General features: G+C 43.3%; 1 protein-coding gene across 15 annotated transcripts in view; it reads left to right on the forward strand.

The window, feature by feature from the left end:
• RBFOX1 (RNA binding fox-1 homolog 1) overlaps window positions 1–18,954 on the forward strand; it is a 1,051,909-nt gene extending 1,032,955 nt beyond the window's left edge. For 6 of the 15 annotated variants that reach the window (XM_055340886.1, XM_055340884.1, XM_055340883.1 and 3 more), the window contains 3 exons: window positions 815–867; window positions 15,339–15,414; window positions 15,784–16,011. In XM_055340886.1, the coding sequence (XP_055196861.1) occupies window positions 815–867; window positions 15,339–15,414; window positions 15,784–15,931 (277 nt within the window). In that variant the 3' untranslated portion in view covers window positions 15,932–16,011. Of the gene's footprint in view, window positions 1–814; window positions 868–15,338; window positions 15,415–15,783; window positions 16,012–16,958 lie in introns of those variants that run through there. The other 9 variants (XM_055340889.1, XM_055340888.1, XM_055340897.1 and 6 more) reach the window with 3 other exon arrangements.
• Window positions 18,955–22,715: the final 3,761 nt, after the last annotated feature.

Below are 22,715 nucleotides of genomic sequence, written 5' to 3' on the forward strand. Positions count from 1 at the left end.
TCATTGGGGGCATTTTTATAATCTGCCTCACCCAGACGTTCTTATTTTTAGAGAAATAAACAGTATGTCTGACTTAGAACACATTTCATTGTGCAAATGCCATGGTTGGAGACATCCTAAGAGAGTTTTATCATCATTCCGGATTTACTAAGTCAAAGTAAAAATAGCGTTTTCCATTTTAATTTTCTTTTAAATACTGCATCATTAAAAATAATTTGGTAAGAAAGGATTTATTCCAATAGATGACTGTTCTTACCTTCTTTATGTAGCCAGCCTAATTTGATGAGGAAATTATTATCCATAAATATGATACCATATAACATTCTCTTCTGAAATGGCAGCATTTTTTTATTTCCTTTAAAAAGTTTTTTTTGGTATTATACTACAATAATAAAGTCTGGAATTTTATGGTTTTCATAGGCAGTATCCCCTTTTTCCTAACAGACCGTCCATATTTTCTTTAAATGTAATCTCCGTTGAGTGCAGAAATCCAAGGACAGTTTGAGTTGCCCTAGCCTTAGAAACGTACCCTGGCATGACTTTCTGGTAACACTCAGTATTAATATGATGGTGCAACAGTGTGTACATGGCCCCCGTTCTGACATCACCATGATTCCATTGGCGAGGTCCCCCGCATGCCTGTTTCATGATCTCTCTAAACTCTCAAAGTCCAAGATATATCAACACATTTCCTTGCAACATCCATTCAAACGAAGCACCCCTCCCTCCCCGCATCTGAATACATCCACCCAGTTGGCAGAGAGCACATTTCCCCCTGAGCGAGCAGTATTGTGAATTTTATCTTCTCTTCCAGAAATCAGTTCGTCTTCGTTGCAGCAGATGAAATTTCTTGTAACACCTCTGCAGGTAACAAACATTGCTACTTCTTGATGCATCCATCCAAAGCTCAGTATTCTCTCTCTCTCTCTCTCTCTCTCTCTTTTTTTTTCCTTCACATGCTGCAGTTGGTCACTCTAGAAACTTGAGTTTAAAAAAAAATACAAAAACAAAGTCCATATATCTTTGGAGTATAGCTGAAGCCTTAGGCTCTGCTGTCTAAAAAGATACTAGGCATTTTGCTAACTTGGATATTTTATTTCCAGTTTTAATAAAACATGATCTAGAAAAGTAAGACTATGTTGAATGAAGCCACAATACAATCTTATGGTATAAGCAGTGTTCTTATGTTAAAATGCTGAACAGGGGAGATTAAGGACACAGATGTGTGACTTGTATGCTGACATATTTTGTCTGGGTTCACACAGATGTATATGTGAATTATTTGGGATCTTTACTGAATGGTTATAAAAGACTGAGTACAGAAAGCTAGAGGGCTTGGGGAATGGAATTGTCTCTGTCTCATGAGAAGGGGATCTTTCTTCTATGAATCAAAGATCCTCTAGCTCCTTTCTTTTAAAACTTATTACAAGTAGCAGGATTTAGAGAGACAAAGTCTTCTGCTTTTGGAATCAGGGCATTGGCAAATGGAAATTGCACAGTCGCATGATGTGTCCATCAAAATAACACCTGTCTTTTTACTTTGATGTGGTTTGGAACAGTTACGTTTAGACTTTCATTAGCATGAAATTGCTTGATTAAATGTCAAGATTAGGTGAGTGCTAACAGATTTGGGTTTTTTTGTTTGTTTGTTTGGGGGGGTTGTTTTTTGTTTTGTTTGCTTTTACGCCTAAACTTTGACCAAAACCATGACTAGGAAATCTTACCAAGATGTTGCTTCTAGCCAACAAGGGAGGACTGTTTAGCTCATTAACATGTAGTCAAATATGACATGACCTTCAAAAGCCTACATTAGATGGAGCCTTGCAAATAGAACTTCATCTACTTCCAATCACGTTTTATCAACGGAGCAGTGAATGAAGGCTAGTTTGCTAAATGCTTCACTCCCTACTTTGAGTCTTCGGTGAGAAGGAATTAAAGAGAGGACATATTGCTAGGCACATGTCCCCAACCCTGTCTGTTCGAAAAAGTCGGGCCTGTTTCATTGATAGAATCGGTCTCAATATTTTTCATGGCTTAACGTCTTACCCAGGGAGTCCCAAGAAGTGTGCATGCTCATGTTTTAAAGTGCCAACTGATTCTATTTTTATAAAACCCCTTGGACAAGGGCTCTCTTGTTCTCCTTCCTCAACCCCTAACCTCAAAGATCTGTTTCTCCCTATGAGAGGTAGTGACATCCCTAACACTTCGCCAATCCTTAACAGTAGAAGATGGATCATTGCGTTGCTGGGAGGAGGTGGGAAATGTTCCTGGGATACAAGAGACATTTACCATCTTCAAAAGCTTGAAAAGGGAGCATGTGTCTGGAGGGGTAACTGGCTGGGGTGGGGAGGAACATTGGTTTTAAATGGTAATAGATGCCATTTGCGGATATGCTGCTTAGCACAGCCTCGGCTCTTCCGTGGAGATGCTCTCTTGTTCCTGTGTGTGAAATTAGCTTCGGACATCACAGATCACACACTGCAAAGTCGCAGGTTCAAGAGGTAGACATTGATTTCAACCCGTGACTTAACAAACCCTGCCTTGTAAGCAAGTGGTCCACAAACAATATTCCTACAAGAGGCCACAGATAATGAAAGTTTGCCTGGGTAGAGTGAGTGTTTTCACCTACCTTATCTGATTCAGGGTGGCTGCTTGGTAAATTCTTAATGAATTGCTATTGATCAGATTTCAAATTGAGAGAGATATCCCTGTTGCTTTGATGGCCATATTAATAATATGTTGTATGCTTCATAAGGTTCAATTTGAACTCTGAATTTTGAACCAAGCATGAAAAAGGAGACACCCGTATCAATCAAATGTTAAATTATCTCCCAGCCAGTCCTCCCTCCTCATAGAGTGAATATGGACAATCAGAACTGGTCGGTCAACAAAGGTTGTGACTCATGGTTTAAATGAGGTCTCTAAGCGCTTCATCTGCACCCGTGCTGGGAGAACCTGGGACACCGGGCCCTCCACTTCCCCCCCGCAACTCTAACCAACAAAACCATCCCTGCATGCAGAACAACACTCCTTAGGGCAGGTCCCTTGAATCCTGGTATCTACTGGATTTCAGTGTTCAACAAAAGGCAAATTCCCTCTTTTTAAATGAAGAAAAAAATCAATGAGATGCTTAAAAATCTCAGTTTTGAGGGCTTGATGGATTTTATAACTGAAATTCTTTTTTTTTTAATTTTTTTAATTTTTTTTTAATTTTTATTTACTTATGATAGTCACAGAGAGAGAGAGAGGCAGAGACACAGGCAGAGGGAGAAGCAGGCTCCATGCACCGGGAACCCGATGTGGGATTCGATCCCGGGTCTCCAGGATCGCGCCCTGGGCCAAAGGCAGGCGCCAAACCGCTGCGCCACCCAGGGATCCCTATAACTGAAATTCTTATAAAGATGTGTTATTCTTACATAGCTGCCCATCAGGCAGAGCTGGCCAGTTTTGTCTGAGGCTTGGGCTAAAGATGGTGAGACGAAAATTGCTGGGCAGTAGGATCTGCAGCACTGAAGGGATTTTCTTCCTGTCCCCAAAGGAAAAGTGACGATTTTTCACTTGGGTCTTTTGGAGAGGATGCCAAAATGTGAATTCTGCTCTTGCCACGTAGAAGACACTTTTCTTGTTCGTCTGTGTGGTTTGTGAGACTGTATTTACAAGAAAATTTGTTTTCTTATTCAGTGTCTCCAGCAGTGATATTCGTTGTTTGGTTTTGGTTTTGGTTTGGTTGCTCTTGAAAGACAAGTGCTCACATGGGTGACACAGGCAACTGGCCTTTTGACAGCAGCACCGACCCCTCAACATGCATGTGCCCAACCCTCACCTTGGACACTCGGATAGCTTCTCATTCTGTAATATCAAGAACCTTCCATGATGAGGATCCTACAAGGAAGAGACAAGAAAAGGACAAGATGATTTTCCCTTTTTAGAACCAAGGTCTCCCTGCCACTGTGATTCACTAGAGCTTTTCCAGGACTGGCCAGTGATTGTAGTAGAAGTAGAATATGGGTCTTATACTCGAATGAAGGTCGAGAAGCAGGTTAGTTATTTTGGCAGAGCAGCAGGAAATTCATTTCAGTTGATTAACATGTAGTGAGTCATCACTGTGTATCAGCAAGTGTTCTAGGCCCTTAGGACATAGCATTAAATAAGCCGGGAGAAGCCTTTCCTCCAAGGAGCCTCCTATCCAGTGGAGACTGGTCACCCAACATATAGATGCAGAGGCATGTGATAGGCTTGCATGTCAAGTTATATAACAGCTATAATGAATCCAGGAGCAGAGGGGTAGATAGAAAATAGGATACCATGCTACTTTAGGTTCAGTGAGCAGAAAGGACCTCTCTGAGAGGGTGACGTTTGAGCAGGGACCTGAATCAAATAAGGGTGTGAGCCAGGTATGTCATCGTGGAACTGTAAGCATTTCAGGCTGAATAAGCAGCAAGTGCAAATGCCATGTGGTTGACGCATGCCTGAGGTGGCCAGGCTCGGCTGCACATCCACATCATGTGCAGCGTAGCCACAGCATATGAGTACAAGTGAGAGTTTTGGAGATCAAATCAGGAAGACGGCTAGGGCTCAGAACAACTTAGGACTTGCAGAATTTGAAACCACTCAAGATTTAAGTGTGGTAGGAAGGCACTGGAGCATCAGCTGTGATGTGCCTTATTATTTTAATGATGAGTTAGACTGCATTATGGAGAACAGATCACAAGATGACAAGAGCAGGAGAAAGAGCACTAGCTGGGAGTCTCTTCCAGCAGCCCAGGGAGAGGTGGCAGGTGGTAGGATGACGGTTGTGGAAGAGCCAAGAGGTGGTTGGCTTTTGGGCTGTATTTTGACAGGAGAACAAGCAGGATAGGCTGGCAGATAAGAAGCATATGAAGCTCAGTCCATGTTACATGAACACACTCTCCCTTTTGCTTCAAGGCGCATCAGTTATTTCCATGGAGGGCTGACTTCTTATCGCCATGCTGAGTGAGCCCTCCATCCCTGTAGTAATCATTCCTCAAATGGGCTTCGCTGAATTCTCCAGGGTGTAATGCTAACTTCCTGTCATTTGTGAGCAAATTCTGTGTGCTAGCATGATAAATTACATGTATACATAGATACCCTCGTGTGTGTGTGTGTGTGTGCTTGTGTATACATGCACATATGACCTATTACACCAGCTCAGTGAGGCAGATGTTACCCTCATCCTCATCTTGGAAGTTACAAAAAGTAAAAAATAACACTCCAGCCCAGAAAACTTTGGTAACTTGCCTCAAATCCCAGTGGAGTCCATCTGATGACAAAGTTCTTTCCACTAGACCATGCTGCTCCCATGTGCTCCTTGTACTTTAACTTTGGAACATTGACCTTTGCCTCCAAATGGAGTACTCCTGCTTTCTTTAACTGTGCTATCTTGCTCCTTAAAAAAACTAGTATTTTTGAGTTGTTAAAATGCGGAGAGGCCCTAGGGAACTTGACAGTTCTCCAAATGACTGTTCTACTGGGTGTTTATTTGACTTGGCCCATCCCCTTCATGCAGCAGGTGTGTGTTGAACACTCTAATGTGCTGGGGACTGGTCTAGGTGCAGGGACAGAGTGATGAAGGGAGCAGCTGACTTACCAGGCAGCATTCTGCGTATTCCAGGAGAGAGGGCTGAACAAGCAATAGCAATGTGTGTTCCAGGTCAGTTCTCCAGAAGTCTTTCTTTTGTTGAAAATCAATGGCTGAAAATCAACTAACAGGATAATCCATTCCCTGAAAACTACAAGAAACTTTGAACCAGTTGTTTTGGCTGCTGAATCCAGATGCCCCCTGCCCAAGGGAGTGTGTTTGCATGCTTGTGTGTTTATGGGGTGCAAGTGGAAGCTAGGTCTCTGTCCGGCAGCAAGTCTTGCCTCCTCCACTGGACCAATACCATCTTGGAGGCATGGGAAACCAACCTGGGAACACACTCCCAGTTCTTGAGTACTGGACACTAGGTAAGAGTGGGGGGTCTGCAAAAAAGCCTTGGCCGAATGAATGGCCAAAGCCATTAAAGCTAACCCCTGTAAAGAGACTGCTATATACTTTATGAAGTAATTATCAGAGGCAAGTTCATGGCCACACAGGGTGTCATCATCCCCTTCCATCCTTCTATCCCCACCCAAACTGCATGTATGTGCACACACAGGCACATCAACACACACCTCCACGTCCATGCAGCCTCTGATAATATTGATAAGTTTCCAAATTGGCCATTCCCCTAATTGATCCTTCAGCAAACTTTACCTAATTGTCTTCCTTACATTTTGGTTATTTGATTATTCAGCAAAGTCGTCATGCAGCAAATTGATTTGTAGTTAATTGGTCTGTTTCCAATAAAGTGTGATGTGTATTATAATAGGAGAGTGCAGGGTGTTCAGGGAACATATAAACAAAGGAACTTAGTAAAAATAATTATAACATTTATTGAGAGCTTGCTGTGCACTAGGCATTGTTCAAAGCTAGTTACAGGCAATAGCAATACCCTATAAAAATAAAATGTCTCTATCACTTTACTTATAAAAATTAAAGATATCCAGATAGCTCTGAATTAGCCTGGGTGAGGGAGTGCTGTATCAGTGCAGAATTTGAATAAAAAAATAGAACAGCAGTTATCAAATGTTAAAGTGCATGAAAATTACCTCCAGAACTTATTACAAATGCAGAATCCATTTCCTCTTCCCATGCCCTTGCCCCAGAGATTCTGATTTATAGGTTTGGAGAGTGAGCCTGAAAATCTGCATTCTTACAAGTTCCCCCAGATAATTCTAATAGAATCTCCCGGGTAAGTCCTAATTTTTTAGGAATCACATTGCTAATCAATCAGGAACCTTTCTCCTTTCAGTGGTAATGAGAACATAGAGAAGGTTTTTCTAGAATTGTGCTCTGCAGTATGGTGGCCAATAATCACATTTGGCTATAGGGCCCGTGCAATGTGACTGGTCCAAATTGAGAAGAACTATAAGTATAAAATATATACTATATTTTGAAACCTTAGTACAAAAATTATGTAAAATATTCCATTAATCTTTAAGTTGATTACACACTGAAATGATAATATTTCAATATGTTAGATTAAATAAATATATAAGGCTGAACTCCTGTTTCTTTTTACTTTTTTTTTAAAGATTTTATTTATTTATTCATGAGAGACAGAGAGAGAGAGAAAGAGACAGAGACACAGAGAAGCAGGCTCCATGCAAGGAGCCCAATATGGGACTCGATCCGGGGACTCTAGGATCACGCCCTGGGCCAAAGGCAGGCACTCAACCGCTGAACCACCCAGGCGTCCCTCTTTTTACTTTTTTAATATGGCTACCATAAAACTTAAAATGGCTCATCTTAGGCTCATTATATTTTTATTGGACAGTACCATTCCAGAGCCAGATTTTCATTCATTTTGCTCAAATGAATATTCAAAGGGTTTGATTAAAATATCATGGCAGATAATCTGGATATTGGCAGTATATCCTGACTTTGTGTTTTAATTTTGCCTCCAAGTGAGAGTAGAGTGTGTGTGTGTGTGTGTGTGTGTGTGTGTGTGTGCGCGCGCACGCGCACATGTGCGTGGGCTCATTCTTCTCACCCTGCTAGTTAACCTCTCAGAATCTTTGATCTGCTTACAGGAGGCTCCAGATGTTTACTTCAAGGGTAGTTCTGACACAAATACTTCACGGGCTTTAGTGTCATGACCCCACATGGGATAGAGAGAAGGCAATGCCACCTTGATAGCATCAATGACTGACAGTCATTTGGCTGCTGACTAACTGGTAACCAGTAACCTTCATGTCAACCTCACTACGACCTTATACAGTCAGTATGTACCATTACCTCCATTCACAGATGGAGGAAGTGGCTCAGAGAGGAGATAAACTTTCTAAGATTACTCTTCAGGGTTTTTCCAGTAGGTTGAACCCTAGCTGGGGGGCCATGTTGATTTCAAAGCATGATGAGAATCTCTTAGTGGTTTTGGTAGAGTGGTCATCAGGACACTTTCTAGAAACAGGCTTTCTAAGAGGAGGACAGCCTTGAGCTTGGCATTTAAGCGAGTATGGCTATGGGCCTTTTATTGGAGCAGGCATTCCAGAGCGAAGGAACTATGACCAAAAGCAGGACTTACTGTGTCTTCTCAGCTCCCAGGCAGTGGCTATTACTCTGCTCTGATGAATCTAGAATCAAGATTCCTATCTCAGACCTGTTCTGTTGGGATTCAGAATTGGAAGAGGTTTGGAATTGCACAGAGGGTACAGAAAGTATGATGCCATCTGATTTGCCATGGGTGGTATGGTCTGTTTTTCATAGATGTTACAGGTTTACATGTAAACAAGTTACATTTCAGAGGTGTGACCATTTGGATGAGCAAACTCTGTGACTCCCCATTTAGAATCTAAAGAGTCCAGAGGATGCTTTCCCCATTGGTTCTGAGCAAAGAAAATGTGAGGCTGAAAAATGTATTAAGTGATTGGTAAAGGTGATCATTTCAAATCCAGGCAAAGGAAGTGAGCAACAATAGAATTCAGAAATGTCAGAGTCAAGTTGAGATGACTTCATGTTGTTCATTTGGAGAATTTCTTCTTTTTGTACTTGGGTTTTTGTTTTGTTTTTTTTTTTTTTTTTTTTTGGAAGTTTTGCTACATTTGAGGTGCCTTTATAGATGTTTTGAGTTACGGGACTGGATAAGTTTCTCTCCCATGTATCTTGAGAAGCTTTTTAGAAAAAGCTTGGTCACCCTCCCCCCATTGTCTACAAATGTATAAGTCATGGTCTAGACTAAAGCTAGGAGAGGCTATAGTAGTCAAAGAGGAGTGAATATGTTCATATAAGACCTCAGACCTCGGTGGACTCTCCATAGGAAAGTGAGTGGGAACATCCCCTTTTAACCCATCTCTCTTTAAGTTCTTCCTCAATACATTCAAGTGGTTTCCATCCTAATACTTTCAAGAAGATTTTTCCCCTATTGTGACAATCCAGGATGTATGGCTTAAGGTCCTGTGAATCCTCTTACTTCTTCCTGTGGAGATGAAACAGGTTGATTGGTACCAGGCATTGCAGGTCTCTTTGCAGTGAAGAGATTAATTCATTGTCCTTGCTGTGTAAGACCCTGGAAAATGTGCCCCAGATCTTGGCCATCATTACCATTTCTATCCTAAGATCTTCTCAAACCAATGCACATTATGCTAACCCAGACTACACAGTCTGAAAATTGTGATCTAATATTTGAGAAAGGAGGGTTTGCCCTCAGCCTTCTTGGTTGTCTGGTAGATGCTTATTTGCATGAAAGTGAGAGCCATTATCTGCAAGGTATCTCAAGCTACCCCAAACCAGGAATTGGAAAGGCCTTCTGTGGCCTCCCATATTGTGAGCTGCATTTCTTCATCTTTTGAAATAAGGTATTTTGTCTCCACCCTGAGCTAACAGAAACCCACAAGCCAAGGGGACCTGTCAGATCCTGCAGTCCAAAATCACCAAAGGATTTGTCAGAAGTCTTCCACCTTCCACCAGTAAGGACCTGGGATCTTACTATGCTCTGCTGCGTTTTTATGTAATGATGAGTATGAGATGGGCCAGCTGGAAAATAGAAATGCCGGTAACGCTCTACTTTGAAAATGGATTGATTTGCAGTGGATCAGGGTAGGAACTAATACAATAGCTGGAACAGAGCTGAGGGATTCCAAAGCCTACATTTCCTCCATGTGGTCTTTTGCTTCCTCTTCCTGACCCATATTCACATAGCTCCTTTCCAGCCGCTGAGAATTGCCGAGAGCAGGGCATTTTCCCAAATGCAAAGGACGCCTGATCTGGAAAGGTGTTCCAGGTGCTTTCTCTCTGGATGGGGGTGGCAGGGTGGAGAGCAACAACTTATCAGTGGATTATACCCGCAGCAATGAAAACCAGGGGATTTTCTTTTAAAAGTCCTTTGGTTTTCATTTGGAAAAACTCAAGAAACCAGAGTGACGAGGTGGGATGAGGATCCCCTCTTCCTGTGCAGGTTAGCTTCTGTCTTTCTTCTCATTGGATACCTCTGACACCCAGAGCAGCATGAGCCATACTGGGATCCAGAGCCCAATGGCCCCTCCATAGGGACGTGAAGGAAACTTGCCTTAGCTAAATCATTGCTCTCCAAATAGAGGCTGTTAGAACTGCAGGGTTATGGTATGGTACCCCCTTTGTATATGGTCCTGTATGTTTGTGACTGGCATGGATTCATTTTCCCAAATGTCTTTCAGACCATATCTTCGATATAATTAGAAGGGCACCTATAGCCCCTGACAACAGTGCAGAGACCCCAGTGATCAGAATGCATATTCTTTTGAAAGCATGCTCTGCAACACTTCTGAGTGTGGTGGGGGCACAATCCTCCAGACCTCCTTGCCATGGTTGGGCTGTCCAGGAGAGCTACATGCCACTGGGAACTTCATCTGTAGGGTGGGGATATTCACTTAACTTTCTGCAACCCAGGGTTTCCCCAGCTAGCTCTGGGACAGGAGGCATGGGGAAGTGATGATACAGGAAGAATAAAGATCCATGAGGGCATAAAAGCTCTTAATTGAGATATAGAATAAAATACAGTGAAATTAATTAGTGTTCTTACTATGTCCCTATAAGAAAATCACTTCACTGCTGGAATCCTGGTGTGGGTACCAGCACAGCTCTATTGTATTTCATTAGCATCCGGTTTGTTTCAACTGGATTCAGATGTTAATAATAAGTAATATTTGCATTTCTCAGTAGAGTTGACAAAGCACTTTTACAAACACAGGTTCTCATTTCCCACTCAACAGGCAGCATAGTTATTCATTTTACTCCAACATAATCTTAGGGTCAAATGTAGCACTTCTAACCACATCTGTAACTCATAAATTAGATAGTGCTTAACTCCAAATATCTGTAGGTTGACTGCTAGAGCTACACGCAATCACGTTAGAAGAGAATCTTGCCTCTACAGACCAGAGGTGTGGGCAGCAGTGGGAGCCTGGCTTGGCAACTCTGCATAAGATTCCCCGCATCACGATCTCTTATATCTGTAGACTGCTTCAAAATGTACCCTGGTTTCTTTCCATGCACTTTATCTATGAATTAGATGGGGCTGAGACTCAACAATACCACTTAATGGACAGGAAAATGAGGCTCAGAGAGGGAGATACTTACCTAGTCTTTGAGAAAGGACATTGCAAAGGCAAACTTGAACTTGGATCTTCTTGTCCCATGCCTTGGGCTCTACCCAGCATCATGGGTGGCCTCCTGGTTTTCACTTGCTGCTAAGGTAAAAAAAAAAAAAAAAACATGGGCTCATGATGACCTGGCTGTAAGGCATGGTAAGGTCATCAGCAAAGCTGTTATCTTCTATTTCATTGTTTGGTTGGCTTTTCCCTAAATGGTTTTGAAGAGCTTTCCAGCATCTTGGCCAGTCTTCTGTGAACTCTTAGGGGTGATATGAAATTATGCTCTGTACTTCCAGAGTCCCCAGAAACTTTTCTTTTGAGTATCTTGAAGGGTTTTGAATGTCTCTGGAAGCAGCTGACCTAGAATCTTCAGAAAGCCTATCTAGAAGAATCTTTGCTGCTGACAGGATCCTAAGGATGGGTGCAAGTGTCTTCTGGGACTCACTTCTTTCCTGTTTGCTCCTCCCTCTCCCTGCCTTCACTCATTCAGCAGCATTGGCTTAGCTTTCTGTTCACTTGCAGTGTGGCCAACTACTTTGGTGGATGCCGGAGGTAAAAAGGTGAACAAAATAGACTTAGCCCAGCCTCCATGGGGCTGACCTTCTGGGCAGGGGTGGGAGGGGTCAATAATCAGTTGGGAATGTAAGCAAACAAAATGGTTAGAGACTTGCTACGTTACATGAAGGACAGGCAAGTACCAAGGCTGTAAGGAGAGAATGAATTTGCATGTGTTCACGGAGTAGTGATGAGGACGGTGTGCCTAGAGTATAGGGAGCAGAGGGCAGAAGGGAACATGATCGGATGGAAAGAGGGTCAAGGGCAACTCATGCAAGTTTGGGTTTTATTCTGGGATCAATGGGAAACCATTGAAGGGTTTTAAGCAGGGAAGTGATATGATTAGGTTTATATTTAACTAGGTAGATGATGGATGGATAGATAGGATATATAGGATACATGGTAGACTTATTAGCTACAGATATAAATGGCTGATGGTTTGAAGAGGCAGGAGTAGAACAAAAAGACAAGATTGTTGTAGATTTCGTTCTGATGAAACCCTGGCGCCTTAGGTTAGGGTGGTAATAGTGTGGAATGGAGTAAAGTAGACACATGGAAGATTTCATCTGTAATTTCTGATGGATGAGATGTGAGGACATGGAGACCATTATGACCTGATTGCATCATTGTCCACCACAGCCAGGGATGGGTGGCATGGAAGGTGATGATATGTATAGGTCGCTCATAAAATGGCAGGCGTAAGACAGTTTCCCATCACCCCTATCGGGGTCCCTAGGAATCGCCATTTTTCCTCTGGGCTGTGCTTAGCCAGCTCTGAGGACATTAGGTCACTGACGTGCCCGGCATTTCTGCCGCAAAGAGTAGCGCTCCAGTCCACATCTTCCCTAATAACCTTGTGTCTAAATTGTAGTGTCACACAAGGGCGTGTTTAGAAATTAGCATTTGAAAAGCAGCCTCCTTGCTTTCAGTTTGAGCTGACATGGTCCCTTTTCCTCTGTGGAAATGAAATTTATTAATCATAATAAAACCATCGGATTCTGAAGGTAGAGGTCACCCTGAGGAGAAAAGGAGCCTGCTCATTTACGAGGAATAGTTCAGTGCTGCTGTATTTTTCTTCTGCCTTGGAAAAGAATACGGCCAAATTGTTACCTTGGGTTTTCCACGAAGGTTGAAGCTCTGCCCAGTGTTATAGGCAAATAAGAATTTACCATTAAAGTATGTGGAGGGAAGAGGCAGGAGCTACATTCTCATCGAACACATTCAGACTACCAATATGTTATCTCCTCAAGAGAGGAAACTTGCCACAGTAATACCATTCCTCAAGTAAAAAAAAAAAAAATCTCTAAATGGGCATTTTCATACCCGTTTTAAAGGAATACCATCAAAGCGATGCTCTGGCATCATTTACTAAATTCCCAAGGATTTTCAGTTTGTCTTTGCATTTTATGTCCTGTTCATAAGACCGGCTTTGGTGGGTGAAAGTGCATTAAAATAATTCTATTAGTGGTTTCTTTTTTCTCTAGACCAATGACAGACTATTTTCTCACAAAATGAAAGTCAGCACCAATGTCATATATCATGTCCTTTTACCCCTAATTCACATCTACTTCTAGTTATGTGGGCAGGGGCCCAACTTGGGTGACATCTGTGAATATAAGAATTCTTCAAAAACGTCATCCTTCATCTTGTTTGGACATACATCCAAACATACGTCTCTGTCTTGGACTTACAGCCGTTCTTCTTCCAGCGAGAGGGAGCATTGTTGACTGAGGGCTGTCTGATTGAGACAAATCAATCAAGGGTGCTCCAAAGAATGAAAAGAGAAGGTTGACTGTTCACAGGTGACCCTGAGAGGGTCACCTCAGAAAAGAAACATCCACTCCTGTCCCGGCTGTGGAGGATCAGAACTGTGTGTTGAAGCGGAAAGCCTCATCTCAGTTATCTGAGCTCAGCGCCCTTTGAAACACACAAGGAGAGTTTAGGAGTAGGGCACGTCCAATGACAGCTTGGCATCATCAAAAATTTCTATTTGGGGTCTAACTCAGACCCTAAGATTTAAAGAACTTGCACACAAGCTTCTTCCCACTGTCCCAGGCTCCGCGGTGTGAGCAACCAAGTGAGACCCATCCAGTACATTCTGAGAAAGAAGATTAGAAGGAAGGTGGGGGAAAGCCGGGAAAGGGAAGGAATACAAATACACGCGAGTGAGACCTTAAGAGATGGGAGGTGAGCTAGTACAGACAAACCATTTCTTCCTGCCTAGTTCCTTCGTTCCCTAAAGCAAAGTCCAAGAGTCACAAGCCATTGATAATGGACATATATCGCATGCAGTGGCCGGTACACGCATCCCCCAGCTGCTGTGAGTGTTGGTTGCTAATGGTGCCTAGCTGCTCCCTCCTTCAGAGAACTACCCACTGCCAAAGAGGGTCATTTTAACTCAGAAATTGTCCTCCCTCCTTAGGGAAGCCCACAGCTGATGCTGAACTTACGTGAGTATTAAAAACCCAATGTACTCTTCTCCAGGCGGGATTAACTTTGGGGTGCAGCTCACAAGATCATGTAGACTCCACGTAGTGAGACTCCAGCTCAGAGCCTATCCCTGCTTCTCTTTTTCTCTCATTCTCCAACCTACTTGCCTCTCTGTCCTCTTTTTGAAAGTGCTCCTTTCAACAAAGCATGTGTGTAACGATTTCCATCTCAGACTCTTTTGGGGAACCTAACCCGGTTCAACCTGCACCTCAGCTTTGATTATTACCAAAGAACCAATGTCCATACTGTCTCCACAAAGGTATCTGGCAGGTCATTCGAGGAAGGGTGTTAGATGGCATGGAAGGGGCACACGGGTCACCCTGAGAGATTCAAGGATCAGCTCTGTCTCTGTTTGGCTCTGTGATCTTGAGCAAAATAAACTCTCTGCCCTCTAATTTCTGATGTGTTGCTGTGGTCACTTCCAGACGCTCAGTAGGCATCCATCTCTTCTTCATTTCTGTTCCAAAGCCTGTACTGGGAGGCAGCGCAGTGGAGGGAGGAGGAGGGGAGAGAAGCATAGAGAAACTCAAAGATGAGATCTCAGCATCAAGAAATATTGTTTGAAAAGTGTCCCTTCTCAGAACTTGACCACTGATGGTTAGAAGTTCTGGGGTGATAGGATCAAAATCAAATCAGACTAATTCTTGGGTGAGAGGGTGCGGGGGGAAGGCCGTACAAACCATTCCAGGAGCCTCCTGTTCAAGCACATCTGTTATTTCCTCTTCCGAGATGTTGGACCCTAACTGCACAGACTGAACCACACCACCCTTTGTGATCCACCTTGTCTCACTTGATTGGTAACAGCTAAATTAGGAGAAAAGAGAGTCTCTCTTGAGAATAACATGTCCTTCGTGAGTCCTGGGCTTCTTGAAACCACTCTTTCCAGGTGTTTCTTCTGTCTACCTCAATGTGTATTATCTCACCAGCAAATGTTAAATGAACAAAAGAATGTGTTGGCCACAGTTGGATCTCTCTCGTGTGGCAGATGGGAACGTGTTCCTAATCTCTGAAGATGAATAGGGCCCCTCCACACTGTCTTGGTATTTTTGTATTTTATGGTTGTTATTATGACTTTGTAATTGCATATTATGGATTAATCTTCACCCGTGTTTTCCTTTCAGTTACGGACGAGTTTATGCTGCCGACCCCTACCACCACACACTTGCTCCAGCCCCCACCTACAGCGTTGGTGCCATGGTGAGTACCAATCCCTCCTCTTCCTCACTTTTTCCTGCTTCCCTTCCCTTCCCCCAGCTGGGACCTTAGTATGGGTTGACGGTTGACGTCCTCTCACTTTCCCTTAATTGAATTTGTCTCTTGTGCTAACAGCAGCTAAAATGCCACATTAATCCTCCCAGTAAACTTGATAAATGTCTTAATTTCTTGGCAATGTAGTGCATGTAAGTTATTATATTTCTAATTTTGCAAGTCTCACCTAGCAGAGCACTTACCTTAATGGAATAATTAGTCATTTTGATAATTAAATCCATCACTAACAGAATGCAGTGTCAATGCAGAACTTTTTTTTTCTTTTTTTTTTCCCTCCCTTGCTGCTCATTCACATAGCCCCAAGGTTCCAGCCCCAGCACAGACTTCAGAGGAGCTAAGCTGCACACTTCCAGGCCTCTGCTGTCAGGCAGCTGAGAATCTGACTGCCTCTCCTCCCCTATTACAATTCATGTTTAAAGTCATAGTCGCCCAGGAAAGAAAATAGAGAGAGGGGCACACTTTGTGTGTGTGCCTAGTACATAAGGAATTAGAAGGAATCAGCTGGGTTCAGGAGTTGTCTTTTGTTTTTTGGGGGGGTGTCTGGGTTTTTGTTTTGGGAAGGGTGGGGGGGAGGGCAAAAATGGGAGGTGAGGGTGGGGTGAATTTGCCTGTACCTTGTTCAACCTTCTATGCACTAAAACTCTTGAGTACAGTAAGACGTGCCCATCACGTGAGAGCGTATGCAATCATTACAAAGCTTTTGGCATGCAGTTTTCTGCTTGGGATCAAGAATATCAGTCCTTATCCTAAAAATAAATCCCCATAGGCATTCATTTGAATCGCCAATACTTTTAGAACAAAGAAATAGTTAAGTGCCACCTCATAACCATCTAAAGCCATGGCCAGACAAGTCACTGGAGCTTGGTCATAGAAATTCAGCCATGATTTGGAAACATACTATTTTGCACAAGCTCAATTACATCAAGCAATCCATCTGTAAACTCCCCTCTCAAGAGCAAATTTCAGCCAGGTTGTTGAGGCAAGTCAAGTAAGCAGTTGATTTAAATTTTCATCCTGATTTTGCATTCAGCAACTCTGCCTCAACACCTAGCCCACTTGAGGAATGTGTTGGAAAGGAGAGTTGAATTGCTGCATCCAATCAGCCGTCTATGTTCGACCTCTTGAGTGTAGACTGAGCTTTTCCCGTTGGAATGTCGCATTAATGAATCCAACAAGCAAACAAAACGAGACAGGGCCAACCCTTCCATTGCCCAGCCCGTGTCAGAGTCCTTCTCTCTAGCGGGACTGGCCGACGGAATTTGGGCTCACAGGGATTTTCTCTAGAAAGAGCTGTTGGGGGAGGTCAGGATTGGCCCTGTCGTTAGTTCTCCGAGAATGACCTGGGATGGGTAGGGGGTGCCTCCATTTCGGTTGCTTTTGAGTGTCTATTTTTCACATTAGTCTTTTTTGATGATCCACGTGTTGCAAAAGGAAAATGTAAAAAACACACCCCTCAAATTGCTTTGTTTCAGAATGCTTTTGCACCCTTGACTGATGCCAAGACTAGGAGCCATGCTGATGATGTGGGTCTCGTTCTTTCTTCATTGCAGGCTAGTATATACCGAGGGGGATACAACCGTTTTGCTCCATACTAAATGACAAAACCATTAAAACCTTCCAATGTGGGGAGAGAGGAAGCTTTCCGAGGCCTGGGTATTGCAATACATGCAGTAGTACATCATTTTAGCAGCTCTAAAAATTAAAAAAGAGGAAAAAAATTACATTTTTTATCTTATACCTCAGATATTTTGTTCTGTGTATTTTAATATTGTGGGTCTTTAATTTCTGAAGGTTCCGTAGTTTGGTTGCTGGCTGTAGGAGTTTTTGTGGTTGAAATAGAGAGATGCTAGCTATGAATAAAAACTGGTTTAGGGCCATATCCAGAGTGCTATATCATGTAAATGAATTATATATGCTGAATCTTAAGCTACTGGGGTTATCAGCTGTCTGGGAAGAGTGTAAGTGACTACAATAGTCATTTTTTTCTGCATCTGCATTATTTTATTTTACGAGCGGGAAAGGGTGGGAGGGTCTTAGGGGATGGGGACCGGGATTTGGGCTAAAAGGAAACATAAACTAGTAACTGATGAATCCAAACGACCCACTGCACCAACAATCATATATCAGCGGTTCTAAGTTACTCATTGAGTTCAAGCCAAAGGTTATGTTGTTAAGGGGGTGCTTCTCGAAGCACTTTGTGCATCCAAGTTGAATGAAGCTGTGCAAACCCACCCTTTAAAACCATTCCACCTGGCAGTATTCAGCTTCTTAACCAGCCGCTAGTTATTTAGGCAAAAACTGCTAGTTAGGCCATCAACAAGCATTCTTTTTATATTTCTTCCAGTATAATAAATTATTGATATCATTGCTGACTTTTATATTATGGGAGGGAAAAAAATAACATTAATAAAAAGGTGATAAAAAGCACTGTTTCTATTTTTTTCTTTTTTTCCAAAAAAAGAAAGTAATAAAAACTTAAATTCTTTGTACCAGTTAAAAAAAAATGTATAAAATTTACATCTGTGCAGTGGAGTTGTTAAGTTCTAGAAACAGTCTATGAAGCTTTAGTTTTAGCCTAGTAGAACAACTGTTAGAGACAGATGTATAATTTTTATGGAATTACATGATAATCATATTCGGATTTATAGAAGCATTTTACAAGTATTGCAATCATTGAGTAGAGATAATCATGGTATTTTCATCAGCTTGGTAATTTTTGAAACATGACTGTGTTGTGTGAGCAATCTGCAATTTTTCCGCCCGTGAGAGCCTGCCCTCCTCCTCTTCCTCGTCCCCAAGGATTCTCTCAAACCAGTATCTTTAGTTCTGTCTCCGAGGCCCAGGACACTTGTCAGAAGGAAGCAGAAAAACAAAACAAAACAAAAAAACAGTAGGTTCCACCCTCTTCATCCCCGAAGAACTACGTCCCCCACTTCGGCAGCAGGGCCAGAGCGACACAGCCGAAAAATTGCAGTTTGTCTGTACTTCTTCTGTTTGAACTCTTTCCATGTTGTCCTGTTTACAAGTTAACCTAAGTTGGGGTATCTGTCACGGGTCTTCCTGTTTTTGTATTGAAATAAAAAACAAAACAGCGGCCAGCCGCCTCCCGTAGTTCCGCCATAGGTCAATCTTCCGTGTGTTTGTGCAGTGCGGAGCCCTACCGCCCGCACTCCAGTAAATTCTCAGCTCACCGCTGTGAACCCGCCAATCCGCTGTAACAACTCTGCTTTAAAAAAACAAAACCAAACAAAACTTAAAAAAAAAAAAAGTGTTTGTGATCCAGCTTTCTCTTGTCATCCTATGTGCATGCAGTAAGATCGGTTGGATATTAAACCATCAATAAAGTTTCACAAGATTTGAAAACAAAGTTTCTGTAGCTTTGATATCTAAGACAGATTCTCGTTATCTGGAGAGGAGGAGAGAAGGGGGAGGGGGAAATGCTTAGCAGCCAGAAGCATGTCAAATGTTCTTTTTGGCAGGTCTACTGGGGTGGGCGAGGGAGGGGCCAGGGGGTGTTTTATAGCATCAGGGAGACAATTCTCATTCCCCCACCTGGAGAACAGTGCTAGGACACTGGGTGCCCGGTTGCTGTTTGAAAAAAAAAAAAAAAAAAAAACACCACTTGATCACAATGCTCGGCATCCTGCCCCCGGGGAAAGAAAGGTAGAAGGGACAGGGGCCTTGGGGAGAATCCAGCGCTCTCTCCCCATTGCCTCCGATGTCAAAAATCCAGAATTTGCATTGTATTTGGAATCACAAACATAGAATTCTTACTGTGTTGGTTAAAGTAAAATTAATTTGCAGTTTTGATTTTCATCAATGAGCTGTACTTTCCCCCATGACTGTATGTAGTTTTAATAAAATCATTTAGAGCAAGTGAGTGCCACATGATGTTGCAAAACCTTTTGTCCGGGCACTCCGCCAAGATGCCAATAAGTCATTTTAAAATGTATGTCAGAGATGTAAACAAACATTTTGGATTTTTTTAAACAGTATTTATTTGGAATGTTTTCATTTATCTAAATAACTATTGCTATTATGAATTATGGAAAAAAAGATTAATATCATGTGTGGCATATAGTGACTTCTTAACACACACATCATGCAATCTGCAAACCCAGAAAATGTGTATATCTGTCTTTAGAAATTAGTGTTTATATCACTTACAGTGGTTTGTGAATAAAGAAAAACTGGTTTGTAATATCAAAAAAATAAAAGCTTAGTCTGAAAAGGTACGTGCGAGTCGGTGTCCTGAGTCCTTTTGCTTCCATGCGTTCCCCGGGATGGAGAGTCCGCGTGCACACTCGTGGCCTCCCTGGGTCCCGCAGGGGGTGGGGGGCAGGGGCGAGGGGCCCTGGTCCGGGTGAGCTGGGGAGGCTGCTCGTGCCCCCTCCTCCCGCAGACCCACCTGCCTCCTGCAGGAGCACTGGGTGCAGCTCCGTATTCATCTTCCCAAAGAAGTCCAAGAAAGTGCCCAGCCTTGTTTAGGAAGGAAACAGAACTCAGGCAACCTATTCCCCCAGTACAAAAATGTCAGTCTTTGGTTGAAAACAAAAACAGCAAAAACTGCATTTCAGACAAAACACGTGTGCAAGTCCTTCACACAGTTTTGGGGTTGGGGGGCGGGGGGCTTGGGTGAAGAAGGTAAACGTAAGCTCGGGCTGGAGTGTACATTTCCAGCGTGTGCACCTGTGCTGAGGATCCTGCCCAGGCTCTCGTGTGCCTGATTCCATTGAATTCTTTAATGTTGCCATGACTTGAATCATTGACCCCATTGGGTATCTTAATAATATCTTAATCCTATCTCATTTAATGATCTTACCAATCCCCATCAGGTTGGTAACACATATAAAGACTAACAAAACGTGAGGCCTAGAAGCAGTTCCAGGTTTGAAGCCCCATCTGATGACTTGCTCGCTACATTCCAGGGCAATTTAAACCAAAGCTCTGTGCCCCAGTGTCCTCTTCCACAATTTGGGATCATGATAACACCTCTTGATACTGTTGTGTAGAATGAATACAATAGTCTACATGGCAGGACTGTAAGCTCTGGTGATGTAAAGTCCCACACCAAGCAAGCAGCAAGTTCGGCCTTCCAGAAGGGGCCTCCTAACAGGAGGGGCAGAGGTATTCCCTCCTGGCCCATGGAAGGCTTTTAGCTTTCAACTTTAAAAAATGAGAAATCTTACCCTACATGCCAAAGGCCGATTTTCGTTCTCCAATCCTCTCCCCACAATGTGGGCTGTCTTCGTAGCATTAATTACGCCATTTCAAGTATATCCAGTGATCTCTTTTCTGCAAATTCCTCATGTATCAGACTCTGCAGCTCCACATCAGCATTGATTGCCCAGTGTCAACTCCTGAAAGATAGCATATTGTAAATGGAGACAAGAAGGCTCAATAGGTCCTATGATTTGCCCAAAGTCATGTCTAGTGACTACTGGAAGCAGGCTCCACAGAAAGTTGTTCTGATCCCGAAGCCTGTGCCCTCTTCCAAAAACTCTGCTCCATTAGTGACGACGGTGGTGGTAGTGGTGGTGGTGATGTCACGCCTGGGCTTCCCTCTTTACAAAATACGGAAGGCTATGTTCATTGTAAAAATTAATTAACTAGTTTATGTTGGCACATGTCGAGCAGGGCGATAATTATCCCCTGTAATGCTTAGAGCCCCTGCCCTGTCCAAACACAGGGATGGAAGTCTAGACAACAAAAGCAGTAGGATACATTAGAATCTCCAAAGCCAGGGTCTTCTCCAAAATGAAGATAAGCATATACATTTTACGTAAAATATGAAGAAAATTTAAACGATCGCAGAAGTGAAAAGGTTTGTTAAAAGACTTGCCCAGTGGATGCTTGACACCTGCTCCTTCCTCCACCTGCATGTGGGAGAACATAGGCAAATAGGCCCAAAGGAAGCCCGTGTGGGATGCGCATGCTTTGTGAGTACATAGAGGCCGTTAGTTTTGTGTGGATGATGCCTGGGAGGTAGTCACAGCCTGATCCCAACTATACTTTTTTTCCTTAAAACAGTATTTGAATTAAAAAGTAGGACCTCCTCCACGGTAAAAAACAAAAATTAAAAAATAATAATAAATAAAAATAAAACATCACAGATGCGATTCAGTGAGCTTCGACCATGATCTCCATCCCAATGTCTCCCTCAACACCCCAGCCTCCTGGATTATTTATGATGGCATCTGAAGGCTGTGTCTACTTCCTGGGAAGGATCCATTCTTATGTAAACAGAGCTCCGGGGAGCACTTCACTGCCTTTGCACACATGCACGCATGCACACGCGATTGTGCGTACCCATGCCCCCACAGAAACACCTGATGAGCTTGTTGAAAAAGCACATTCTGGGACCTGCCCAGGTGCTCTCAGCGCTCTCCGAAGGTGAGTCCCGCTATTGTGTGGGGAGGTGTCAGCTTTCAGCCAACCTCCCTATTGTGTTCTTGTTGGATTGTCCCCACAGATCTGGCCCTTTTACTTCAAGAGAGCCCGTCCGTCCCTGTGCGTGTGTGTACAAGTGCACGCATATCCACAGCACGTACCTACATATCGATGCATAGTCCCCACCTTTCTCTGTGATGAGCTTTTCACCAACAAAGTCAACAGCTAGAACTGAAAACAATATTCTCACGAGGGAGGATATAAAATAGTCATTTTTGTTGGAAAACTCCAGAATACCAGGGCTTTTGTGTGCACATGTGCACACGCACAGGTGTGCACAACTCTATATTGTATACTTGTGGGATTTGTATGTCAATTCTCCAGGTGCAGGCTTTTTGGAAGGATATGGAATTCTCATTGCGCAGTTGCTCAGGATTCAACACGATGCTTGAAACTGGGCCAAGGGCCAAGTTTCTCTCACATCCCAAAGCAGAGGCCCTTCATCGTGGGTGACAGCAGGGCCTCCCGCTGCTGTTGCGGCCCTGACGATGTAGGCCTGGGTGAACCACAGCCACTGCCCCCGGGCACTTGGGAAGGCGCCCGATGAGAACGCAGGCTGGCCCTACGCCCTGTGTCCTCCTCACCCTCCTGAAAACCGGTGGGCGGGGGATCCCTGGGTGGCGCAGCGGTTTGGCGCCTGCCTTTGGCCCAGGGCGCGATCCTGGAGACCCGGGATCGAATCCCACGTCGGGCTCCCGGTGCATGGAGCCTGCTTCTCCCTCTGCCTGTGTCTCTGCCTCTCTCTCTCTCTCTCTCTCTCACTGTGTGCCTATCATAAA

Source organism: Nyctereutes procyonoides, unplaced genomic scaffold (assembly GCF_905146905.1).
Source record: "Nyctereutes procyonoides isolate TBG_1078 unplaced genomic scaffold, NYPRO_anot_genome, whole genome shotgun sequence".
Lineage (NCBI taxonomy): Eukaryota > Metazoa > Chordata > Mammalia > Carnivora > Canidae > Nyctereutes > Nyctereutes procyonoides.